This window comes from Gouania willdenowi, chromosome 17 (assembly GCF_900634775.1).
Source record: "Gouania willdenowi chromosome 17, fGouWil2.1, whole genome shotgun sequence".
NCBI classification, from domain to species: domain Eukaryota; kingdom Metazoa; phylum Chordata; class Actinopteri; order Blenniiformes; family Gobiesocidae; genus Gouania; species Gouania willdenowi.
The window spans coordinates 5,111,989-5,138,962 of NC_041060.1; the positions used below are offsets into that span (position 1 = coordinate 5,111,989).

The window sequence follows — 26,974 nt, forward strand, 5'->3', positions numbered from 1 at the left end:
TGAGTAGGCTGAAACTAAATTAAACGAATTGTAAGGAATAAAATGAGACTAAAGAGAATTTTTTTATTTATTTTACATAAATCCGAATTTGCAGTAAAACAAAAACCCTAATTTTCTGGCAGTAACATCCCCGGTAATAAGGACACTATTACTTAGGTTTATAAAATAATTTAAACACAATCACTTTAACGACAATCACAGATTTATTATCCAAACAGAGAAATGCAGTTTACAGGATTTACACACATCAGAGTTGCAGGTGCCGCTTCCATCGCGCCTCCTGCAGGCTGTGCAGGTGAATGCAGAGACAACAGGAACAACTCCACACGTTTTACTCTAAAAGCTCATTTTTTTTCCCTTCAAAGGTTTCTAATAATCTGCTGCACTGGAGCTCCACTCGTTCACTTCTGTTCTTTTAGCTTTTTCTTGCGTTGACACCCCCTGGTGGTCTGAAGACGCTACTTCTGACCATTTCTCAATTAAAAACATGACAATTCAAGTAAAAATGTAACTGGAAACCTTCTACAAGAGGAGCTAAAATCACTTTAAAACTGTTAAAAATCAGATTTTGTCGCTACACAAGGCCTGAAAAACCACCAAAAGAAAACACGTGACCCACTGCGCCCCCTGTGGATTAAAGTGGAATAACAGGACTAGGTGGTTGGACACGATACTTCTGGAACAAAAATCTGAACATTTTGGAAAAGAAAAAAATAGAATTTCTCCATAAAATTATAAACTCTACTCCTGGGTTTAAAACAAATGTAAATAAACACATTTAACACCTCTGTATTACCAAATCCTTACTATTAAAACTTATTATAGCAGGAATTCCAATCTAACAACTGGATTGGAAAGTTTCCACGCTAACTTTTTCATGCTTTTACTGTGAAAATTTGGAGGCATTTTCCCAACTTTCAGTAAAATGTAATCTAAACTTCATGTTTCCAACCAAGTTTATCATTTATAAATACAGAGAAAAAGTCTCATGTTTGATGTTTGGAGGTTTAGGTTCTGACATTCACTTTTTAAACTTTAGTTTTCTTTGTAAATAATATTCCTGCGTCACAGTTTCTTTGTTCCATATCCTTCAACACATCTCTGCAGCAACAAAAGTCCTGATTTTCTGAACCTTTTGCTCCCAACGAGTCGTTAAAAGTTACAATGGAGCCCTGACGACCGCGTATGAACGTCTTCAGGTGGATTTTTGAGACTTTCGCTCCTTAAATCGTCCACGTTTTCCTGAAATCAAACTGCAAGTGTCGCCGCCTGCTGGAGAAACTTTGTGTCATTTCTTTCCTCGCACACACACTCAAACACACACTCCTTTACACGTTACAAAAAGACATTTATAAAAGGACGATCACAGAAATGAGAAAACAGAACACACACACACACACACAGTCCAGATTCCCACGCTTCGCTTTAGCAACTTTTATTTCAAAAAAAAAAAAAAAAAACGCAGGTTCTCTTTCATTCCTTGTGATGTTATGTGCAGTTGTAGTCCATGTGTGTGTGTGTGTGTGCGTGTGTCTACTTGTGTTCTTTAGTGGGGGCAAAGTACAGCTCCATGGGTTTGTTGACCTTCCAGTACTTCTCACTGACCAGCTCCAGAGAAAAGGAGCCGTTGAGGACCTGTGGAGAGGAGAAGCGTCGTTAGTTTAGCGGCGTTAGCTTAGCACTACGTCACACTGAAGGTTTTTGGCTCACGGTGAACTGGTTTCCCGCAGTGGGGATGTAGATGGTGTACTGCTTCTCAGAGGCAGCCTCCACGTTGACGGGACTGGCCTCAGCGTTTCTCCTCAGCTCCTCCAGAGCCAGACGCACGGCCAGGTACTTGGACAGGTGGTCCACGGTGGCGTTACCGGACGTCTTAATATAGCGCGGGACAAACTCCACACTGACACACACACAGTATTAAAACACACACAGGAACAAAAAGGACAAAGTTAGTTTGCCTGTGTGTGTGTGTGTGTGTGTGTGTGTGTGTGTGTGTGTGTGTGTGTGTGTGTGTGTGTGTGTGTGTGTGTGTGTGTGTGTGTGTGTGTGTGTGTGTGTGTGTGTGTGTGTGTGTGTGTGTGTGTGTTAGGGCAATATATTGAGATTTAAGATATATTGAGTTTTCAACTTTAGTGATATAGACAATGACGCCTATGAAAATGTATTTCTATTTTATAGCCTATTTTGTATCAAAATACTTGTTTTAAACAAGCCACAAAAACAGAACTCACTCACACGTGCTGTCCCTTGGAGCAGGGCTTCTGAACCTTTGGGTCAGGACCCCATTTGGGGTCACGAGACACTGGAAGGGGGTCGCCAGATGCCTTCAAAATACTAGGAATATTTTTGAACAATTTGAGCCAATTTTTACTAATTTTTACCCTTTTTCTGCAACTACACCAAACTCAACACATCTTAACATATTTTCATCACTTTTTCTTGCCATATTTTTGTTTTGTTTTTTTATTATATTTTTTGCTACATTACTCCCATTTCTGACACTACTCCATCACATTTCAATGCCTTTTCCGCACATTTTTCCACTTTCAAGACATTTTCAGCACTTATAAACCCTTTCCACCTAATGTCACATATGTTGATCCATTATTGTCACTTTTAACCATATTTCATTTTTAATTTAACCATATTCACAATTTGTCATGCCCATTATTTTCCAGTTTAAACTAATTGTTCAAATATTGACACTTTGAACCCTTTTTACCATTTTTTCTGTCCGTTTTTGCCCACTCTAATTTGCAACTATTAACCAATTTTATTTTTGATTAAAACAAGGATTTCCTTCTTTAAAGTGACTATATACTATAGCCCAAATTATAATAAGCTTCCATGATAACAGTGGGTATTATTCAAATAAATAAATAAATGTGGTTATCACAGATTCATAGAACAATGAACCATCATTTTGCTGACTTTATGGATGGACCCCATAAAGATATCCCCTTTATTCCCCCTTATAGAGGCCCTGTCTGTTCTTCAATGTTCATGTCCGTGTTTGACCACCTGCAGCTACAGTGGGGGTCCCCGCTCTCTGGAAACTTTATTTTGGTGGTCGTGGGCTGAAAAGTTGAAAGTGTCACATATTGATCAGCTCTTTGTTAATAACTGTGTCTTTGTGGCATTTTGTATCAGCAAAATAAACCCATAATTGTCTTTCTGCTCAGACTTTATTAAGTTTATATAGTATATCACCTATTTGGAACAAAATCTTTAGATATAAATTTTGGTCCATATCGCCCAGCCCTAGTGTGTGTGTGTGTGTGTGTACCTGTTGTGTCCTTCCTCCTTGTCCATCAGCGTAGGGTGGGGTCTGAAAACCAGCTCTATCTCACTCGCCCCCCCGTCAATCACTGAGTCTCCGCCCCCGTTCTCAGCCGTGTTGTCCATGTCCAATCCACTGTCGTCACTCGTCTTGGTCCGCTTGATGCTTGGCCCCGCCTCCTGCATGTCAAACCGTTGTCATAAATTACATATAAAAATAAGACGATACTAATAATACATATTTTAAAAAGTTTTTCACGTATAATGTATATGTTAAACTTTTAGATATATCCTTGAAAATTATTGAAAATTTCATAAAACTTTTTTAAAAATATGAACAAAAGAACAACTAAGATCATAAACAATAAGAATACAGAGAAATATTTATGAAAATAAGACAATACAGTCATGGCTCACAGTGCTAGCAACGGACTTGGTTGTGGAATTAAACGGCTTCCAACTTTTACGCAGTGACAGGACGACAGAGAGCAGTATGCGGAAATGAGGGGGTGTATTTGTGAATGATAGATGGTGTAATCAGGGGCACATCACTATCAAGGACATTTATGTGTGCCGCACGGTGCACACATCAATGTAAGAAAGAAAGACAGTCGCTAGTGATCAGCTGTTGTGTGGAGTCAGTGTCTACAGACACGCCTACTCCTGAATATCCATAAGTAGGCCGCAAATTAGCCAGTTTTTAGAGTTGCTCAGGAAGTAACTTTTCAGAGGCTAAACCTCCAAAAAACAGGCGAGTTTGGGAAAATAAACCTCAAATACCATCTTGTTGGGGTTCTTAGAACAAATGGAGATGGGTGAAAGAAAGCATAAAACCGAACCTTCAAACTCTTGGGTATACATACATATATATATCACACAATATTTTAAAAATATATGAACTCATTCACTGCCAGCCATTTTAGGACATTTTGACTGATCTTTAAAGACCCACAAAATATTTTGTACTGACAATCTGAAATTCTGAAAGAATGAACTCACTACTTTCATTACAACATTTTTTTTGTTTCTAGCTGGTTTCGTTCTTCTGTAATCAGCAGTTAAATATAAGTAGTTTCACATAAATCGCCAGTTTCTGAGCAAAAAGCTGAGAAAAAATGCTTTTTCTGAAAAAACCTGTCAGTGACTTTGAAACTATTTTTTTGTTGCTTTAGTGACACCTCAACATTGGTTTCCTTCTATAAAACAACAAAAACAACACTGAGAACTAGCTTTTGATAACTGGATCAGAGTTTTAAGATTTCCTTACAGTGTTTTGGCCTTCCTTAAAGACTTTAGTTGAGCCATGGCATTAAAAATATAACTAATAATATTACTGTCATTACTTTTAATAATAATAACTTTATCTCATTGTGGGAGAAATTTAGTGTTTTTATAGTAATTAAGTAAATAAGCATTAATAATAAATAAGTGTGTGTGTGTGTGTGTGTGTGTGTGTGTGTGTGTGTGTGTGTGTGTGTGTGTGCGTGCGTGTGCGTGTGCGAGACCTGGTTGCTGTGAACTGAGGCGTTGCTGCAGTGTGAAGAGTCTCCGTTGTCCTCGGCTCCGCTGCCGTTCTCCACAGGGTGTCTCTTCCCGCGCTGCAGTCTGAGGAGGAGCAACAGTTCCATGTTTATCTGACGTGTGTGTGTGTGTGCGTGCGTGCGTGCATACCTGGTGATAGCCTGTATCTTCAGCCCCTCCTCTATGCTGTGAGCCAGAGCTTGTTGGTTGTTGTGTTTGCTGATTCGAGCTAAAACTCTCTCCTGGTGTGCCTCGTACTCGTCTCTACTAGGGTAGATCTTACCTGGGAACCACACACGAAGGAGTTCACGCACCTTTACTAGCTCGTGTGTGTGTGTGTGTGTGTGTGTGTGTGTGTGTGTGTGTGTGTGTGTGTGTGTGTGTGTGTGTGTGTGTGTGTGTGTGTGTGTGTGTGTGTGTGTGTGTGTGTGTGCGTTTCTCTTACTGATCAGAGCATCAAAATTTGGATCTGGACGCAGCGACCTCTTGGACACCAGCTTCTTACGACATGTTGGACACTCTTTGTTCCTGCACAAAGAACATTCCATCGGTGTTACCTCTCTCTATTTTAGTCAATGTTTAGTCATCAGGACCTTTTCATTTTTAGTCTATTTCTTAAGATTTGAGTCGACTAAATCTACAACTAAAGTAGTTTTGATTGGATACTTTCTTTTGTCCATTCTCCAGTTATTTGTGTTGTTTTGTGTCATTTCCAGTAATTTGTGCGTTTTAGTTCGTATATTGTGTATTTTCCAGTCATTTTTGTTTTACGGTAATATTTTTGTATTTCGGTTGTCGTTTTGTGTAATTTCCAGTCATCTGTGAATTTTGATTGTTTTGTGTATTTTCCAGTCATTTTTGTGTTGTCGTTTTGTGTGTTATCCAGTAATAATTCTGTGTTTTTGTTGTCTTCGTGTTATTTCCAGTCATTTGTGCATTTCTGTTGTCTGGTGTAATTTCTAGTCATCAGTGTGTTTTTGTTGTCGTTTTGTATGATTTGCAGTCATTTTTCTTGTTCTTTAGTGCAATTTCCAGTAATTTGTGCGTTATTGTTGTTTTGTGTAATTTCCAGTCATCTGTGCATTTTTGTTATCGTTTTGTATATTTTCCAGTCATTTTTTTGTTGTTTTGTGTAATTTCCAGTCATTTTTATGATGTTGTTTTATGTGTTTTTGTAGTCGTTTTGTGTTTAGTTCCAGTCCTTTATGTGTTTTTGTTGTTGTTTTGTATATTTTCCAGTCATTTTTCTTGTCGCTTCGAGTAATTTCCAATCATTTGTGTTTTAGTAGTGTTTTTTGTGAAATTTACACTAATATTTGTGTGTTTTTGTTGTCGTCTTGTGTATTTTCCAGTCGTATGTGTGTGTTTTTTGTGTTTCATCACAGGCCTAGTTTCTGTCAGTCTTTGCACACATGTTGGAGACAACATCTACACATTGGATCGAACCATTCCTACATCATCTGGGCAAGACTCCAATACATTAGTGATCATGTGCAGCTGCTTCCACGGCCTGAAACTCACCCAGATCTGAGAGCTGTGATAATGCAATCAGCGCAGAAGCGGTGCAGACATTCTTTGGTGGTCATGGTGTTCTTCAGCATGTCCAGACAGATGGGACACATCAGCTCACTGTGCAGCGAGCGGGGCGACACGGCGATCTCCAATCCGTCCGTTATCGCCTCCTGAACCAGGATTTAAAACACGCACAGAATCAGCAATATTTGGATGATCGTCAGGAGAAGGCTGTGACTGGAGCTCTCACTCACCTGTGGAGTTCTGTGCAGCTCGTACATGCTCAGCTCCCATGTCTTATTCAGGGGCTGGACCCCATTGGTCTGAACCGTCTGAGTCATCACAGCGACACTGGAATAACCACCAGGTTTCATTTAGGAGTCTGACAATATCTCGATACGATATATATCGCAATGTTTCGTCTAGCAATACGTATCAATTCACTGGTGCCAAACATCAATATTTATATATTCATTTATTTATTTAGAAAAAAAAATATATATATATATTTTATTTTTTTATTTTTTTATCCTTCCTATTACACAAATTAGGTTTAGCGAGGTACCTGGCGAAACCCAGCCCTAGTTTCATTCATGGTTAGTACAATGCTTCAGAATCACAAATAAACAATAAACCATCAATTAACCACTTCTGATCTCATAATTTGGCTTCAAGTGATTGAAAAAGCTTTCAATATTTTTCTAAAATAAATACAACATGCATTTTATTACTTTTGGTCACAAACAAACAATTAAAAAACTTTTAAATAACTGCAAATCCAATAGTCGACAAGGAACCATCACTAACTACTTTACTTTTAATGAAGTGTCTGTAGTTCCGGACCCAGACCTCAGACAAACCTAGTTCCGTCACTTTCTGTATGTGTGCGCAGTTCCGTCACTGCCGGACCTTTTCTACATAAGCGTAATGTGCCTGTATTACCACCTTGTTAGGATGGCCGAGTGGTCTAAGGTGCTAGACTCAAGGATTTTTCCTTCCACTGATGTGGGTTAGAATCCCACTTCAGACTTTTTTTTTTTCTCATTTCAAACATATTTAACACGGCAAATTCCACCTTTAAAAATACACATATGAAAAAAATTAAACATTTTAGGGTATTTCCTGGGTTAGTGATACGGATAGGGTTAGGGCTAAAATAAAACTGACGGAACTATAGCTAGGCCTGTCGCGATAATCAATAAATGAATTAATTGCAAGAAAATTAAAAATGAGCTCGATAACTTTTTATTTACCAAAAACACTGGATAATGAGTTAACTTCACTGCATCCATCTCCACTGACTCCTCTTGGTTCCTTAGCGTAATGAGGAGTGAACCCTCCTACCAGTCACTGTCTCTGTGTGGGGAGGCGGGGCACCTGACGCACCACAGAGTGGAGCATGAGAGGCACATGAGCAGTAGATGGAAAGATTTAGAGGAATAAACAACAATGGAATTGATTTCTAAGCCGAAAGCAACAGCTGACGTGTGGGAACACTTTGGATTTAAGCTAAATGACCGCAGTGATGATGAACCACGGAACAGAAATGAGCCGGTAATTATGTTGCATTTGTCTCAAAGCTGTTTATGCTAAAGGTGGCAACATGACAAACTTGCACCTTCACCTCAAACACAACCACCTGTTACAGTTTTCCCAGCTGGGAAAAAAAAGTCTACCAAAGAGGCAGAGGGGCCGTCAACGTCTTCCCGACAGTCCACCATCACTGGGGCGTTGATGAAGTAAACAAAATATAAACGTGACAGTGCCAAATGGTGCGCACTCACAGACAGTGTAGTTTAATATATAGTGAAGTGCAATTTAGTTCAGAGACTTTATACTTTATTTATTGTTTCAGTTGTGTGTGGTTTTTATTCAAGTGCATTTTTTGTTAACAGAAGCTGACGTGACAGTCCATTTTTGTTATTGTTTTTGTTTGTTTTGATTATTTATATTGGACATTTACAATGTGTTCTTTCATAATACAATTCCAATTTTTAATATTCTTAAGAAATAAAAGTTGATTTACCTTTAAAAGGGTGTACTTGCATTATTATACCATTATAAATATATTAGTTGAAAAATGGTATCAAAACGGCAATATTATCCTTTACCGCAATAATTTCTGGGAGAATTTATTGTCCAGCAAAATTTGTTATTGTGACAGGCCTAGCTACAGAACTACCGGCATTTGGCTTACTGCGCATGCAGACGCATGTGCACAGGAAGTGCTGGAACTATAGTCATGTTTGTCTGAGGTCCGGGTCATATAGCCATAGCCATATAGTCAATAGCAACAGCCTACTTTTAATGTCTTTAAATTGTATTGAATTAAAGGAACTTAATTTAAATAAATAAATACAAATAAATGGCTTTCTATTTTTTCCCTTTTTGAAAGGGCCTTTCGTCTAAAATGGGGCTGAAATTAATAAAGTTATTAAAATATTAAATATTTTCTTAGGAAAACTTACAAAAAGACCATCACAGTGTTCAAAAAGATGTCTAAACTTGAATAATAAAAGAAAGTGTCTGGAGGTACATTAAACGTAGCCATAGCCCCCAGGACTATAGGTACATTTCCGGAGCTTATCTACATAAGGCGCCGCACTCACCGCTAAAGTGTGTTTCACTAACGTAGGTTTGAATCCCACATTTGACAAATTTTTTTTTTTTTTCATTTTAACATATTTAACACGGCAAATTCCACCTTTAAAAATACATATCCGTCAAAAATAAACATTTTAGGGTTAGGCATAAAGTTAGAGTTAGGGTTAGGGATAGGTATAGAGTTGCCACTTTAAGTCACGTGGTGCACCTATCACGTGACCTTAACTGGCCAATGAGGGGCGCTGCGTATCCATAGAGTGGCAGTCTACGGATATGTTTAACGTACCCGTAGCCACTGCCATAATAAAAAAGTAAACAATGTTCTCTCTAACATGTCAAGATAAATACATATCAGTGATTTAATACTTAATACAAGCTAGCATGGTAAAAACAATGCTTTTGTTAGTCTATGGATTGATATGATATCAATTCTATTATTGTCAAAATGATTTAATATCTGCAAAAAAAGATAAAAATTAAAGTTTTATATAAAACAAATTCGATAAATAACGTGTTACTATTTAGTAAAATGTTGTCATTTGACAAACATTAAGTATTAAATTATCATTAGACACTAATAGAAGTGGGTATAAACATAAACATGTCCGGATGGGAAAAAAAATGCAAAACTGCTGTTTAAATAAAAAAAAAATTTTAAAAAAACGAGTTCGCGACCCACTTTTGGGCCTCCATCCATAAACTGAGGACATTATTTTGACCTAGAGGTAATGTGTTTGTTCAGATACCACAGCACAATCACAGCTTGCTTCGGAGTGAATAAACACTGGAATGTGCATTTATTTTTCTATTCCTCTGCTTTCTGCTCCGCGGAAAAGCAACAAAAACAGCCTAGTTAGCTTCACAGATGCTAACGTTCCTTAGCGTAAACAATAAACCAGGAAACACGCATATGGACAGACAAAACATATATAATCACACACAAGATTGTGTTCAGTTTTCTGACATGAAAGTAAATAAAATCGTATAAAGATGTGTTAACGGAGACAGTATTTTTTGCCGTGACAGAGAAAAAAACAACAGACGACAGCCGCAGAACTGAGCTGCTAAACGTGCCTTTATCAGCCTTTTTCTAACACTTTCACAACTGTAAAACAACACAGGGGCTGCCGTGTGATCATAAATGTTCAATAGGAACACAAACATCGCAGATTTATTGAGAAAATAATGGTTTTTACTCACATTTTTGGGACCGATTATCGAGCCGTTCAAGCCAAAGCGACGAGACGAAGGCAATATGGCGGCGTAACACGAAGCGCTGCATGCTGGGAAATGAAGTTGTTACGCTAAAAATAACTAAAAACCGGTTTCACCATCAAAATAATAGTTTATACATATATTTCCCAATAAAATAAAAGTTTATACATACATGCCAGTTCCACCATTCAAATAAAATTATGTTTTATATTGTAATGTAATATTGAGACTATTAAAAGATACAGAAAAACAGAAAAAAGCAACGCAAATCTACTCCAAATACACAAGGTATTTGCTGTGATGCAAACTGCTCATCATGATGATGCCAATGGGAGCTGAGGACCACAAGGAGAAGAAAGAAATAAGAAGGAAAAAGAAAGAAAGAAAAGGTAGGAAGAAAAAGGAAGAAGACGAAAAAGGAAGGAAGAATAAGAAGAAATAAGAGATAAAACAAACTTTTTTTTGACCATACTTCAGTTAAATACAAATCTTCATAAACACACATCAACATTCAGCAAATGACAAAACGAAAAATGACCTAATGACCTAACCTTTGATTTACAGCATCAGTGTTAAAACATTTACATCACAAGTTCAGTATGAGCTCACCTATGGAAGCTCGTTTCCAAAAAAAAAAAAAAACACGCCAAGTCATAATTACTAGTTAGTAAAGTAATAATTATGAGATAGAAAGTCATAATTATGGGATACAAACTGAGCATTTGCTGCAGTCTACCGACACCAACTTAATTACACTTTGAATAATAATTCATTCAAAACACATATTTTGGCCGTTTACTCAGTTCTCAGAATTCAACATATGGTACATAGTGTAGAAAATAGTGGAATTTCATAAATACTTCTCTATTGCAAAATTCCTTATGTTTCTTTCCAACTTTTGTTTATGACTTTCTATCTCATAAGTATGACTTTCTATCTCATAAGTATGACTTTCTATCTCATAATTATGACTTTCCATTATGATTTTTTTTTTTTTTTTTTTTAGTAGCGGGAACAAACTTCTATACACACCAGCTTCACCTGTAGAGCATAAAACTCCCTGCACAGCCCAAATTCAACAGAAAGTGTTCACATTCATCATGTTATAGTGATTATGTTCAATCATTATTCTTACTTTGAGGAAACGTGTTAAGACAGGAATAATTTTAATACTTCCTCGCTAATTTTCAGCACCAATAATGTAGTTTAACAGTGTTTGGGTGTTTTTTACCTTATATTTTAGGAAGGAACGTAAGAAAGAAAAAGGAAGAAGAAGAAGTGTCCTGTAGGGGGCGCAGTGAGGTGGATCAGGGCCGGGCTCAGAGGCTCGGAGGCCCGGGGGTCGGAGGAAGCTCGGAGAGCGGAGAGAGAAGCGTGTCTCGGTGCTGGTCGGTGCGGGACATGAATGAAGCATGTCGGCTCATGGATGCCTGGCTGTCCCGGTGTGCTACTTCCTGCTGCTGCTGCAGCTTCCGGTGCTCCCGGTGAGCGCGAGCCGCTCCGCTGAGGTAAATAACGGACTTTCATTCCCACCGAGGATGAGTGAGTGAGTGAGTGATAGGAGCTTCATCACACATTAAAGTCACCTTATTTATGACGTCACACCTCACTAAAGTCACTTTAACCTCTCACATTATCTTTATAATCACACTTTAAAGCACGTCGGAGAGTTTTTTTTTTTTTTTTTTTGAGCTGAGCTCCTCCTCCGTCCCTCTGTCCCGCTCCTCTCCGGGACTTTGTCGGTCTACTTTTTTAGCTGAGACACACTAACCGAGCAGAACCGAACCGTTCTCTGTCCCACACCGAGCCCTCTCTGATCGAAGCGGGATAAGTGCTTCCAAATGCGGGGAAGTCACGGCCCCCCCCCCGCCGGGAGACGAGAAACACAAGGATCCACAACATTAGACACACACACACACACACACACACGCACACACACACACACACACACACACACACACACACACACACACACACACACACACACACACACACACACACACACACACACACACACACACACACACACACACACACACACACACAGTCTTATCTTCAACAATCCTCTATTAGAGTCTTATTTAATCCAAGAAAATCTTCTTATTCCTTTTTTCTCTTTTTTTTTCTTCTTATTTAGTGTTTTCCTTTGTCAAACTTATGGCCCGGGGGCCAACTCTGGCCCTTTAAAGCAGGAGTTCTCAACCTTAGGGTCGGGACCCCATTTGGGGTCGCGAGATACTAGAAGGGGTTTGCCAGATGCCTTCAAGTATATTTTTTTGAACAATTTCAGGCAATTTTTGCCATTTTTCTGCAACTACACCAAACTTTCCATATTTGAACTTATTTTCATCACTTTTTCTTGCCATATTTTTGCTCCTTTTAATGCATTTTTGCTACATTACTGCTATTTCTGACACTTCTCCATCATGTTTCAATGTCTTTTCTGCACAGTTTTTCCACTTTCAAGACTTTTTCAGCACTTATAAACCCTTTCCACTACTTTTCCAACTAATGTCACATATGTTGACCCATTATTGTCACTTTTAACCTCTTTTCACCATATTTCATGATTATTTTGGCCAATTTAACCACATTCATGATTTCATACCCATTATTTGCCAGTTTAAACTAATTACAATTGTTCCTACTTTTCAAATTACAATTATAATATAAAAGTGAACCTCCTGTCTATCTGTGATTTAGTGCGTGGATATTGTACTTATACGTGGAAGTGCAAACTGCAAAACAATGTTGAAATTGATTTTCCCCCCCCAAATACACAAATTTGAAGAAACTCAATATTTGCAGCGCTAACAGTTTTCTCATGCTTATATCATATGATGGAGGTCAGTTTTATTAAGACCTCTACATTTTTTTAAAAATCCTGAAATTTCTTACAATCACACAAAATTCCGAAATTATTTTACAAACATTTGTCACAAAATCAATAAAATTAAAGTGTAGATCCTGCAGTAAGGGATATCTGTCTCTTATTGATTGGACAATTGGATAATGTTGGCATCTAACATACATTTATACATGGAAGAACAGAACTGGGCAAAAAGGCCCTTTACATTTTCTGCCTGGTCTTCCTGGAATAATGTGAAGAAAGACTTGAAATTGACACATCTTGTAACGCTGGGGGAATTCAAGACAATTATACAAAAAAGACAAATAAGCTCAGTCAGATCATGTAGCTGCGCTATCTAAATACATATACCTCACTCTTACTTTCCAATATTGTGTGATCACATTTTATTTGTGTTTTGTGTGTGTGTGTGTGTGTGTTTGCTGTAACCGTTCTGTTTTTTTTTTTTTTGGTGCTGCCGTCTTGACCAGGTCACTCTTGTAAAAGAGGTTTTTAAACCTCAATGAGTTTTTTACCTGGTTAAATAAAGGATATTGATTGATTAGTTGTATGAACTGTAGGGCGCAATATTTAGAATTTTCCTCTTTTTTCATCTAAAATCTCCCCCACATTTGGCCACTGTAATTAAATGAGTTTGACAGCCCTCGGTAACTTAATCTTAATATGTTTTTATGCTATCTTAACCCTTTATTAGATTGTTTTCTTCATTATAAGATAAATGCTGACTGTGTGGGTTCAGGAGGAGACCTTCCAGTGGTGGGGGGAATGGTCCAGTTGGTCGTCGTGCTCCAGGAGCTGTGGAGGAGGCGTTCACAGTCAGGAGAGACACTGCCTCATACAAAGGTAACACACACACTGTTCTCTGCTAAACTCATGACTCAATCAGGGTGAATGAAGCTTTAAAGTTACCTTTCACTGTTTGTACAAGTTTGGTCTGAAATCTTCTAAATGTCCTTATTAGTAGATCTATGTCTAACAAAACACATTATTATGCACCATATTCATTTAATAGCCTTTTAAAAATTGGACTACGTTACAGTTTTAGAGCCTGTGTTTCTCCATCTTGAAATCACGTGGTTGATGATGTCACACGGCCCCACTGCCTGTAAACATCCCATGGTTTTCTATTGGAGTGAAGGTTTCAGCCTGATTTTTAGATAATTGAGCAGCTTTTTAGATCATTTAGCAGCTTTTTCAGTCACAATGACAACCTGTGCTGCTTTTGGTTGATCTGAAAAAACAGGAAAAGTTAAATATGTCGATGTAAACCTCTTTAATTTACTACAAAAGTATATAAAAAAAGTAACATTTTTAAGTCTAATGCTAAGAAATATCTGGGTTGCCTCTTCTGTCCACACGTACCGCGCCATGTTTTCTCAGAGAAAAGTGGTCATGTGACCAGGTACGTCACGTTCTGACGTGTATTTGCTGAAAGTGTTTCTATAGCGCTTTAACGATACATTTCAAAATCGAAACCTCTGAAATACCTCCTCAAGAAAGCGTAAAAACTTTTTAGCGACATTTGAGTGTTTTTTCTAAATTCAGATGATTCCATTACGTTTTTATTACGTTGTATAGATTTTGTACATTTCCAAGGATAATGGAAACCCTGCTAATGAAGTAGAGAAAAAAAGGTCTCCTAAGGGACTTTTATTCTCCCTTAAACAGTGCGCTGACACGCTCTGGTGGCTGAAGTTAGCGAGTAAATCACAGACTGTTGAAGACACACAAACCCTGAGGATAGAAGGACTTTTGGGTGAGAGTCCTTCAACAGTCTGTGATTTACTCTCCAACTTCTGCCACCAGAGCGTGTCAGCGCACTGTTCAAGGGAGAGTAAAGGTCCCTTAAGAGAGCTCTGCTTTCCTCTGCTTCATTGTCTACTATCAAACCTCTGAGTTGAAACTGTCGCCCCCTGCGGTCGTATAATTGTTTTAAGTCAAAACTGATTTATCAGAGTTTTACATTGACATCCTTAACTTTTCCTGTTTTTTTTAGAGCAACCAAAAGCAGCACAAGTTGTTATTGTGACTGTAACAGCTGCTAAATGATTTAAAAAGCTGCTAAATGATCTAAAAAGCTGCTAAATGATCTAAAAAGCTGCTAAATGATGTAAAAATGAATGCTTCACTCCAATAAAAAACAATGTAATGTTTACAGGCAGTGGGGCCGTTTGACATCATCAATCACATGATTTCAAGATGGAGAAACACAGGCTCTAAAACTGTAAAGTACTCCCATTTGTAAAATAATATTGAATTAATATGGTGCATAATAATGTGTTTTGTTAGACATAGTTCTACTAATAAGTACATTGATGTTTACACGACTTCTGTCATGAATCCACAAACAGTCCATAAAGTGAAGACGGAGCGGAGGGAAACATTCCTGTGGCGCTCGGTGGGAGTCGAGTGTTTGTGCGACGCAGCTGTGAATCAACCACTAATAATAATATTAGAAAACACACGACTTAGTTTATTAATTTATTTTGATCATCTTTATCTGCTGAATTAGTGGTAATTAGTGGTAAATCGCAATGGTCTTACTGGTCAAATATGTAACATCATCATAATTAATCCTGTGTTCCTGTTAGCAGATTATCCAGCACCCAGAACGTAAACAATTCATACTGTGTGGGGTCTCCCAAACACTACCAGCTCTGTGCCAACCAGGTAGGATCCCAAACTGGGAATCATCCAGTTTACAGTTTAGTTTGTTGTTCATTTACTAAGTTCTCTTCTGTTTTTCTGTAATTAATGTGTAAATAAAACATTTTCCAGCCTTGTCCCAGCACGAGCATCAGTTTTAAACAGCACCAGTGCTCCCAGTTCAACTCCAAAGCTTTTGGGAGAAGATATTACAGCTGGATTCCTCTTTATCCAGGTAACACACATCTGTCTGTGTGTGCGTGTTAATTTGTGTATTTTTGCTATCACTTTATGCATTTTTTTCTCATTTTGTTTTTACTGCTGCATATTTTTGCTTTGTGATTTTTTTGTTTTGTGATTTTTATCATTTTACAAATTTTTTGAACATTTTCTGTGTTTTTTTCTCTTTTTTGGTGATACTTTTGTATAGCATTCCCTCATTTTGTTTATTTTTTTTGCCTGTTTTTGTTGTTTTGTGAATTTGGAGTCATACTTGTCATTTTTTGTGTTTTTGGAATCATTTCGTGTATTTTTGTTAGTCCTTTGTGTATTTTTCTGTAATTGTGTATGTTTTGGGCATTATTTTGTGTATTTTGTTTATTTTAGGGGAAACTTTGGTATACTTTACTGGTCGTTTTGGAATTTTTGTTTTCATACATATTGTCTCTCATTTTGTGTTTTACTGTTGCGTATTATTGTTTTGTGATTTTTATTGTCATTGTGTTAATTTTTCTCACATTTTGTGTATTATTATCATTTTGTCTTTTTTTGGTAATTTTTTGTCTTAATTTGTATAGCTTTCTCTTGTTTTGTCCATTTTTGTTGTCTTGTGAATTTGGAGTCATATTTGTTGTAATTTTGTGTGTTTTTTTCCTAATTGTGAGTATAATTGTTGTGGTTTTGTGTTTTGTTTTGTTGTTGCCATTTTTCTGTAATTTCATATGTTTTTTCCCATATCGTTTTGTGTGATTTCGTCATCATTTTGTGCGTTTGCTTTGTCGACACTAAACCAACGCTAACGTGTTCAGACTAAAGAACCGATGCTAACCTGTTGTGACGCCGTGTGCTTGTGTGCAGCGGATTACATCAGCATCTCCAACAAGCCGTGTGACCTGCAGTGCACATCGCTGAGCGGCGAACGGCAGCTTCTGGTTCCTGCTGGAGACGGGACTTCCTGTAGGGACGCCAAACACAGAGGGGTCTGCATCGAGGGGGCGTGTCAGGTTCAACTATGCTTTTTATTAAACGTGCCAGAAAGAAAAACTACTGTCCATTAAACTGTGTGTGTGTGTGTGTGTGTGTGTGTGTGTGTGTGTGTGTGTGTGTGTGTGTGTGTGTGTGTGTGTGTGTGTGTGTGTGTGTGTGTGTGTGTGTGTGTGTGTGTGTGTAGCCTGTAGGATGCGACGGGCAGCTGTACAGCAGTAAAACGGTGGACAGATGTGGGGTGTGTGGAGGCAAAGGGACGTCGTGCCAACGCGTGAGCGGAGCATACAGGACGGCACTCACACAGTTAGGTAACACACACTCAAACACACATGAAGACATGAATCAGCCTCTGATGGGATTAGACGAGTCAGGATTAGAATGAAAACATTAAATGATATCACAGTGTCGTCAATAAGAGGCTGTTGCTTATTAAATGTTATGTCATCAGGTTACGCTTTCATCACTAACATCCCACCTGGATCCTCCGACATCCAGATTATCGAGAGACACAAGACGGAGAACATACTGGGTGAGAAGTTGAATCTACGTTTAGATCAGATGTGGGCGTGGCCAACAGGTGGCGCTCACTCTAAAATTAACTAAAAAAAACAGACCAGACGACTTAAAATACACAAAAATGACAGGAATCTAGAAAATGACAGAAAAATACATAGAAGGACAACAAAAATATACAGAAATCAATAAAATGACAACACCCAAATTAACTGAAAGGTTAAAAAATGACAACAAAATACACAAAATGATTGCAAAAACACTCAAAACAATAACAATTTCCTTTTCTGTGTTAATACCAAGGGCGTACTGGCATACAGGGACACGAGAATGGGCTGGGCCATGAGAAAGAGAAAAAGAAATGGGGAATAAACATACCTGTCAAGTATCCCGTTTTGGCCGGGAGACTCCCGTATTTTTCCCCTCTTTCCCGCCATCGTAAAGTAATAGTGTCTTGCCCAAGGACACTTCGGACAAGACACTCAGGTATAGACTGGGATCGACCCTTGATTAGAATACGACCCCTACCACCATAGCCACGGTTGCCCTATTGTAGGCTACTTAAGGGTTCATGTTAATGATTACTATATGATTATGGTCCAAGGCAACATCAGATACAGTCATTTTTTCCATTAAGGGACATGAAACTTGTGTTTCCGGCTGGCTGGCTGGTTCCCCACACCGCGTATGAAGCGGTCTGTCAATGACTCCCGGGCCATCCCCCCCCAGTCCGCCCCTGGTTAATGCTGATAGGTCATTATTCTAAATAGCCGTCCAGACTGCAGTTGCATTGCAATAAATCAGATACATATCAGATTTAGGACCACATATGAAAGTGACTTGGGTCAGATTTGAAAAAAATCGGAATTGTGTTGTTCGGACTGTCTTTAACAGATCGGATACAGGTCACACATGGACAAAGAGATCGGATTTGGGTAACATTTTCCTGCAGTGTGAACGTAGCCTTGTGCAGGTGGTGAATGTGTCGGAAAGCAGTCACAACATGACATGATCACTAGTTGAACTGTAACACTAATGTGTGTCAGCTGTGTTTTCTGGTGCCGGCTGTGAAAGCATTCCTAGTTTAATTGTTGTTCCTTCATCTTGTCTTTATTTCCCATTGTGAGTCTGATTGTTGTTCCTTCATCTCATCTTCATTTCCCAGCCCTGTCGGATGAAGCCGGTAATTTCTTCTTCAATGGAAACACCGTGTTCGACAACCCTCAGAATTTCCACGTGGCAGGAACGGTGTTCAAATACCGACGTCCCAGTAACTTGTTCTCAGACGGTCTGGAATACATCATCGCTCAGGGGCCAATACTGCAGGGCCTCAACGTCATGGTAGAGCAAACACACACACACGCACGCTCAGCTAGGCGCCATTAATGTGAGAAAGGAACAATCAGACTGTGGGAGGGGCCAAAAACATGTGATTTCTGTGTGATTATAAATAATAAGAAAAACATTTTGGGCTCCTCATGTTTGCAGTACTACAACCTGAATGGAAAGCTGCCGTACATCACCTACGAGTACACCGTCCCTCTCACGACTCATGACATCACCATAAGCTCCGCCCACACTCATCCCAACCTGACCTTCAATGAGGTAAACAAGGACGGCGGAGGGAGTCGAGGTGATTCGGTGGGATCCGACCATGACTACGACCACCACACAGAGAAAGAAGAAGAAGTAGAGGAGGAGGAGCCAGTGTGGGAGACTCCCAGTCCATCACCACCTCTACCTCCAGCAGGCCTTTTGGTCTACAGACCTGCTGATATTATCAGTCACGTGCTCAGCCATAATGATGTGGAGGAACCTGGACCCCTTGCCCCACCAGGATACAGTGAGTCCCTCACTTCCCGTTCTGGTCTCAGAAGCTCTTGTTACGTCTTATTTTACATTTATATTGTAAAGTCTTGGTTGTGAGGTCTTGGTTCTTGAGGTCTTGGTATGCGAGGTCTTGGTACGTGAGATGTTGTGAAGTCTTGATACTTGAGTTCTTGTTGCATGAGGTCTTGATACGTGAGGTCTTGGTGTGTGAGGTCTTGGTACTCAAGGACTCTGTACGTGAGATCTTGGACCTAAAAAACTCAGTATATGAGATCTTGTTACGTGAGGTCTTGATATGTGAGGTCCTGTGAAATACTGTTCCTTGAGTTCTTGTTATGAGGTCTTGTTACGTGAGGTCTTGGTACGTGAGGTCTTGGTACGTGAGGTCTTGTTACGTGAGGTCTTGTTACGTGAGGTCTTGTTACGTGAGGTCTTGGTACGTGAGGTCTTGGTACGTGAGGTCTTGTTACGTGAGGTCTTGTTACGTGAGGTCTTGGTACGTGAGGTCTTGGTACGTGAGGTCTTGGTACGTGAGGTCTTGGTACGTGAGGTCTTGGTACTCAAGGGCTCTGTACGTGAGGTCTTGTTATCTGTGACCTATTTTCTCATCAGGTCTTCTAAAATGTTTACTTACAAAGTCTTGTGTGGTCTTGTGAGGTCAAGGTCTTATTTGGTCTTGTAGAGTCTGTGAAGTCTTGCCTTATAAACTTGTGACTCGTATGGTTTATTGAAGTAAAGTCACGTATGTTTCCAGTCCATAACCTTTGTTTTCCTCCAGTGTAAAGACGTTTCCAGTGTTTGTCTCATCGTCTCCGTTTGTCTTCCTTCACTAATGAAGGGAGTTCGTCCAACCTGATAGACGAGCCCTCAGAGACGGACAACGCTCTGCTGTACTCAGGTAACTGAGTATCACCAAGTAACTGAGTAAATTAGTAATCAAGTAAGTAATAGAGAAATTAATACAGAAAATAATCATATATATTACAGTAAATAAGTAACAGAGTAAGTTTAATATATTATGTAAGTATTAGAGTAAATAATTAAGTATCAGAGTAAGTAAGTAACGGTAAGTAAGAGCAATATATTACGTAAGTAATAGAGTGAAAAAGTAAGTATTATTGTAAATAAATAACAAAGTAAGTAAGAGCAATATGTTACGTAAGTAAAAGACTAAATAAGTATTAGAATAGAGTAAATAAGTAACAAAGTAAGTAAGAGTAATATGTTACCTAAGTAATAGAGTGAATAAGTAAGTAATACAGTAATGGTGTAAGGAAAAAAACTAAGTCATAAAAATAAATAAAAGAGTAAGTAAATAATAAACAGTGACAAATTAGGTAATAAAGAAAGTTATAGAGTAATAGCCAATAAGTACCAAAGTGAGTAATAGAGCAAGTAAATGAGAGCAAGTCAGTGATAGAGTAATGGATTACAGTATATAAGTAATAATGTAATAGAGTAATAGAAAAGGTAATTAAGTAATAGAGTAAGTGATATCGTAAACATGTAATAGAGTAAGTAAATAAATTAAGAAGTAACTGACCAATCTCAACAGGTGGTCCCAGCGTCCAATCAGCTGCTGCGTCTCTGGACGACCTCGACCTGCTGCCAGAACCTGAAGATAAAACAGAGAACCAGACGCTGTCACACACACTCACCAACCTGCACACACACACACACACTGACACACACACAGCAGGAGTCCAAGCAGCCATCACTGAGAGGTAAGACACACGCACGCACGCAAATAAGTAAATACTCCAATATGACTAAACATAAAATGACTACAAAAAAAGCATATAACCAACAGAAAAACATAGTGTACAGTGTTAGGACTGTGTGTTACGCTGAGAAAGTTTCTTTCCAACAGGAGTCAGCACTTCATAACTTTAAGGAGTGAAAAAGAAGAAGAGCTATATCAAATTCACAAGATGACTACAAAAAACATATAACTAACAGAAAAACATAAAATGAAAACAAAAGATCAAAAATGACAACAAAAACAATCAAAATGAGAGAAAAATACTCAAAATTAGATCAAAAACTCACAAACCACCAACAATAACAAAAAAACCACAAAATGAGAGAAACACACACAAAACCAAAATCTGAATCTTAACGCTCAAACTGGTTAAAATGTAAATGCTGACATGGATGCTTGATCTTGTGACCTGTGATATTTATTTAATTCTAATAAAGTAATAATGTGCTACAACAGTAATGACTTTGACGTGGAGGAGGAGCCTGACATCAGCGTGGCTGACATGTACCGATGGAAGGTTTCTGCCTACGCTCCCTGCAGCTCCACCTGCACCACAGGTAACACACACACACTACAGTGGCTACTGTTACACATTATGATTGGGTTAGCTTAGCACGTAGCGGTGCTGGCTGAGTGGGGTCAAAGGGTAAAGGGGGAGGAGCTATGTTCTATGGTCCAACTGGATAATTAAAGGATTTTATTACATTGGTGGATCCCATCGTGCACGGTGAGCGTGCACGGTGAGCGTACACGGTGAGTGTGTGCTCTGTGAATCCACAGGAATCTCCAGCAGCTTTGCTCTGTGTGTTCGATACGATGGAACTGAAGTAGGAGATGATTACTGTGACTCTGTGACACGACCAGAACCTACACATGAGTTCTGTAGTGGGAAGGACTGTCCTCCACGGTACACACGCGCACACACGCTCGCACGCACGCACACACACACACACAGAAATAAATACTGAAAATGTAAAACAAAATAAATAATGACATACAGTTATATTAATATAATATCATATATTATGATATAATCTATAACATGTCGTGTATAGGTGGGAGACCAGTGGGTGGAGTGAGTGTTCTAGAACATGTGGTGAAGGCGTTCAGTTCCGTACGGTGCGCTGTTGGAAGATGTTGTCCCCTGGCCTGGACTCGTCCGTCTACGACTCGCTGTGCCTGTCACATGACCTCCACAAACCGGCCAATAGGAAGGCCTGCCACGGTCAGAGCTGTGGGCCTCAGTGGGAGGTATCGGATTGGTCAGAGGTAAGAAGAGGGCGGGGCTTATGGATTGTGTGTGTTGTGAAATGTTACTGACAGTGTGTGTGTGTGTGTGTGTGTGTGTGTGTGTGTGTGTGTGTATGTGTATGTGTGTGTTTCAGTGCTCCGCCCGCTGTGGGTCTCGAGGTTTCCGGACTCGAGAGGTTCGATGCTCCATGGAAACCAAACTGTGCAACGCTACCTCTCAGCCAATAGGGAGCCAGGAATGTGAAGGCCCATCCTGTGACCGTAGATGGGCGGTCTCTGACTGGGGTCCTGTGAGTTGATTGGTTATATGTGTGTGTGTGTGTGTGTGGCCTCTGATGGGAACTGTGACCCTCCTGCAGTGTTCGGGCGCGTGCGGCGAGGGGAGGATGGTGCGAGCGCTCACTTGCCGCTCGTCCAGCGGGTTGGTGATGTCAGAGGAGCAGTGCGACCAATCGCTGCGTCCGCTGGCCATCCATCCCTGTGGGGACAGAGACTGCGCCCCCCACTGGGTGGAGCAGGAATGGCAACAGGTGAGTAAAGCCCTGGGATGTCTACCCTGCGGCTCTGGGGTCACACGTGGCTCTTTGTCTGCTCTCCTGAGGCTCCACCACTGAAAAAACCTCAGACAGGGAGCGTTTATCATACTTTCAGCCAAACACAGCGTCCCTCCAACATACCTGTCAAGCATCCCGTTTTGGCCGAGAAACTTCCATATTTTACCCTTCTTTCCCGCCATCGTCGATTTTTAGCATTTTTCCGTAAATATCCCGTATTAAAATATAGTAAAAATTAAAAGATAAATAAAAACATTCATGTCACTAGCCTCGTGAAAACTGCTTCCTGAAGTGGCCTGGGTGGCAGTTCTTGCGAAATTAGATTAGATTAGTGCCGACAGCAGGAACAAACACGGAAATAACTAAGAAGCGAGATGGATAGGTATATATATATATATATATATATATTATAGCTTATTTTGTATAAAAATACTCATTTTAGGAGTCGCTGCTTTTACTTCTCAAAACAACATGGATTTCTAAGTGTGTCCTAACCCAGACCTTCTCCATAAGAAGCCACACTACAGAACTCACTCACACGTGCTGTCCCTTACAGGTGAAAAAGCTAAAAGTCTTGTTTAAATGTGCCTGTGTAGCATTTTGCATCAGCAAATTTAACCAAGAATTGTCTTTCTGGTCAGACTTCATTTGAAATAAAATTATTGAGATTTAACCATTTTGAGAAGAAATATTAAGATATGAGTTTTGGTCCATATCGCCCAGCCCTAGTCAACAAAGGTAGGTCTACCACATTCTAATCACCTATTGTATTTAGTAAGTGGTTGACAAGTGGGTGTTTTAGATTTTTGTTAAAACATATGGGATACTGGAACTTGGTTGCGGTAGCGGGCACCAGAAAATGTACTATATTTTTAAATCCAAAACTTGACAGGTATGGCCTCCAACCATCAAGTATGTTCTCAGACTCATTTATTGTGTGTGTGTGTGTGTTTTAGTGTAACGCCACGTGTGGCCGCGGTGTGAGGCTACGTCAGGTCGTGTGCGCCGGGCTGGAAGGAGGCGTCTTCAAAGAATTCCCAGAGAGCAGCTGTGATCCCATCAGCAAACCAGAGGGGGCGTCGTCCTGCTTCCAGAGACCTTGTTCAAAGTGGTTCACCACGTCCTGGTCCCAGGTATCAATCTCTGCACAAACACACCTGACAACACGTCCTGGTCCCAGACAAGGTTTGGAGCTTTGATCCTTGTGGACTGAATCCCCCAGTGCAGTAAAACCTGCGGTAACGGAGTCCAGGTCCGGGAGGTGAAGTGCTACCAGGGAGAGGACCTGGTGACCCGAGGACAGAGCTGTGACTCAGCGCTGAGGCCGGACGCTCGACAGAGCTGTGAGATCCAGAGCTGTCCCACAGAGTCCCCAGGTAGACCAGAACCAGAACCTCCTACAGGGACATCAGCTCATAGATCAGAACCAGAACTACATCAACCTACATAGTACTGGGCGATATGGAGAACATTTTATATCACAATATAGGTAGATTTATGTCCTGATAACAAAAAATATCCCAAGATAGTATTTCTTGCTTAAAATCACATGTAATGAATGGAAAATTTCTATTAAGTATATATAAATGAATAACTTTACTATTGCAACAACACATCATCAGTAGGGTAAAACTAACCTGTCTCACTACATTCTAAACCCAGCTCACGTTCCCTATTAGTGAGTGAATTTTATTCACTCAAAGATCATATATGATAGTAGAGGTTTGGTTAGGTGCACGTTTTCTCTCTTTAGTGTTTACCACTAAAACAAACATAAATATGTCATTTCTATGAGGAAAAAACTAGGTTTTCACTGTATGGTCGGACGAGAAGATAAGGCCTGATCCACACTCCAAATGTGACATGGTTATTTATTTATTCGCTGTTCATGTGATTGTTTGTGGTGGAGCTGTCTATTCACTGTGGAAAGTATGAATCATTTTCTGACCTTTCGTTTGCTGAAGGTCTGGTAGCTCAGGTGTTGGTCTCCCTTCTTTTAAAAGCTGTCATTTTTCCTCAAAAGAAAGTTGTGAAAATTAATTTACAGTATCATCTCTCGCGCTATCATCCTGCCTGTAGGGTTTTTCCGCCAACTAGCTAGAGAACGTAGCAGCGGCAGTGCTGTATCAATTCACTAATGCACTCTGAACTAAGAATAGCATTTAGCATAGCACGGTTACTTCCAAAGGAAGCGTGGCAATCTGCTTTTTTAAGTAAATGGTTTTCATATTGGGGAACTGACTGCGCATGCACAAACACATCCATACACTGGTATGAGGGGTAAAGGCGGAGCAGCAGTGTGCTTTTGGGAGAGGGTGTGGCCTTCACCATAATAGGGCACAGGAGTGAGTACCAGGAGATAGCGGTATTGAGTCATCAGGGCTATGAAAAGCACAAAATGCTGACACTTTCAAACTTATAGGTACTGTAGGCTATTGGAAATTGAAAAATAAATTGTGAGTAAAACAAATAATCAAAATGAATATTTCATTCACTTCAATTCACCCTTGGGTAGGAACTGCCTACCCTGCCTACCCTGACTGCGCATCACTGCATGTTTGTTTAGATATGACGTTCTTTCTGTACGGCTCTAATTGGCTCGGTTTTTTTCGAACTGAAGAAGTGAGCAGAAACGGCAGCATTACCACACCCACTTTCTAACAAAAAGTAAGGAAGTGGGTGTGGCTTATTGCCAGGCTACGAACCTGAGATCCACTAAAACCTGCTTCTGTTTACTTCTCCTGTGTGTGTGTGTGTGTGTGTGTGTGTGTGTGTGTGTGTGTGTGTGTGTGTGTGCGTGTGCGTGTGCGTGTGCGTGCTTCAGTCTCCGTGGACGACTCATGCATGGACAAGCCGACAGCTAACTGTGCGCTAGTGCTGAAGGTGAAGCTGTGCTCTCACTGGTACTACAGGAAGGCCTGCTGCCAGTCCTGCAGGACTCCAAAGCCCTGACCCCTGACCCCTGAGCCGCTCCAAACCCAAAGTATCCTCGGTCCACTGGTGCTCCACTGAACCCTGCTGCTAACCGCCACCACCTCCAAACTCCTACGTCACCCTGAAGGCTTCAACCAACCTTCAGCAGACTGAGAAAGAGTTGTTTTCACTTTTGTTCAGTTTCTCTCTTTGTGTTCAACACGTCATGCGATCAGAACTGTGTGAGAGCAATGAGGAATACTCAACTACATCATTTTACTAAAGGAATGACAAAGATGATTCAATAAGAAGGATTTAAGGATACTTTGATGAAAACGCCAAAGATTGTCAAAGAATGTGTGATTTGTTGCACTGATTAGCTTCTCACAGACGTCCTCTCTGGTCCCGCGTGTTTGTATATTTATCCATTTATATTTTTGTTGCCGACGTGTTTGCTCCGACTTTTCCCAACAGGCTTCCAACGAGTGGGACAAACCTGATGTATATTGGTTATATAATGTATCAAACACAATAAAAGCTCTAGTTTTTAACACTGAATTAGTATTCTTTGATGGCTAAATAAATACAGAGGTCATTAATCATAAGATTACATGTGCTTTTTTTTTTTTCAAAAACACATGCTGTCAATTAGTTTGACAAAATCTAAACTAAGCACAAATATCACGCAACAAATGTAAAGATAAAACATCTTCATACATATTAAGTAATGTTGAACACTGAACACATCCTAACCCCAAACAAATGACTCTGAAATACACACAAATGACAATAGGAATAAACAAAATGATAATCAAAAAAGCACAAAATGATTCCAAAACCACACAAAACATGATACAAACACATAAATGACCACACACAAAAACACAAAACAGTAGAAACCCCCCAAATGTACTGTCGAATTACACACTATGAAAACAAAATGGTAACCGAAGCACACAAAACGACGACATAAAACAGAAAACTGCTAAAAAAAAAAAAAAAAAGAAGAAACAAAATGTCTCCAAAACCACACAAAACATGATTACAAAAAATAGTACACAAAACAATAGAAACCCCCCAAAATCATTCTAAAAATACAGAAAATGAAAATAGAAATAAACGAAATGATAACCAATAATATATACAACAAACGAAAACGGGGGAAAGCACAAAATGACTCCAAAACCACACAACACTTGATAAAAACCCATAAAATGACCACACAAAAATAAAATAGTACACAAAACAGTAAAATAGACAAAAATCAACTGAAAAATATATTTGTTGATTCCTATATAT

The 26,974-nt window shown here is 39.5% G+C and overlaps 2 protein-coding genes across 3 annotated transcripts; one reads left to right on the plus strand and one right to left on the minus strand.

The window, feature by feature from the left end:
• Positions 1-1,445: 1,445 nt before the first annotated feature.
• rnf2 (ring finger protein 2) lies at positions 1,446-10,218 on the minus strand. The gene is made up of 9 exons (XM_028472809.1): positions 10,117-10,218; positions 6,567-6,663; positions 6,322-6,482; positions 5,246-5,328; positions 4,951-5,083; positions 4,785-4,884; positions 3,287-3,459; positions 1,711-1,900; positions 1,446-1,635 (listed from the first exon to the last, which is right to left on the minus strand). The coding sequence occupies exons 2-9, from the start codon at positions 6,651-6,653 to the stop codon at positions 1,534-1,536; spliced, it is 1,029 nt and encodes a 342-aa protein (XP_028328610.1). The 5' UTR covers positions 6,654-6,663; positions 10,117-10,218; the 3' UTR covers positions 1,446-1,533.
• On the plus strand, positions 7,716-26,161 carry LOC114479239 (ADAMTS-like protein 2). Of its 2 annotated transcripts, none has more exons than XM_028472807.1 (20): positions 7,716-7,866; positions 11,375-11,639; positions 13,740-13,843; positions 15,592-15,670; positions 15,779-15,881; positions 16,724-16,869; positions 17,037-17,160; positions 17,301-17,381; positions 18,531-18,706; positions 18,854-19,208; positions 20,034-20,093; positions 20,751-20,919; positions 21,414-21,514; positions 21,738-21,864; positions 22,013-22,226; positions 22,343-22,498; positions 22,568-22,738; positions 23,719-23,895; positions 23,985-24,138; positions 25,587-26,161. In XM_028472807.1, the coding sequence occupies exons 2-20, from the start codon at positions 11,544-11,546 to the stop codon at positions 25,712-25,714; spliced, it is 2,721 nt and encodes a 906-aa protein (XP_028328608.1). In that variant the 5' UTR covers positions 7,716-7,866; positions 11,375-11,543; the 3' UTR covers positions 25,715-26,161. The 2 variants fall into 2 exon arrangements, with proteins under 2 accessions (XP_028328608.1, XP_028328609.1); XM_028472808.1 differs by having other exon boundaries at positions 15,595-15,670.
• The last annotated feature ends 813 nt before the right edge of the window (positions 26,162-26,974 follow it).

Excerpts from the sequence above, each read along its gene's own strand:
- rnf2 (XM_028472809.1), bottom strand. The coding sequence starts at position 6,653 with ATGACTCAGACGGTTCAGACCAATGGGGTCCAGCCCCTGAATAAGACA. Across the intron at positions 6,483-6,566 it reads AGCTGCACAGAACTCCACAG|GAGGCGATAACGGACGGATT; the intron begins GTGAGTGAGAGC and ends ATCCTGGTTCAG. Across the intron at positions 4,885-4,950 it reads AAGATACAGGCTATCACCAG|ACTGCAGCGCGGGAAGAGAC; the intron begins GTATGCACGCAC and ends GCTCCTCCTCAG.
- LOC114479239 (XM_028472807.1), top strand. The coding sequence starts at position 11,544 with ATGTCGGCTCATGGATGCCTGGCTGTCCCGGTGTGCTACTTCCTGCTG. Across the intron at positions 13,844-15,591 it reads AGACACTGCCTCATACAAAG|CAGATTATCCAGCACCCAGA; the intron begins GTAACACACACA and ends TGTTCCTGTTAG. Across the intron at positions 24,139-25,586 it reads CTGTCCCACAGAGTCCCCAG|TCTCCGTGGACGACTCATGC; the intron begins GTAGACCAGAAC and ends TGCGTGCTTCAG.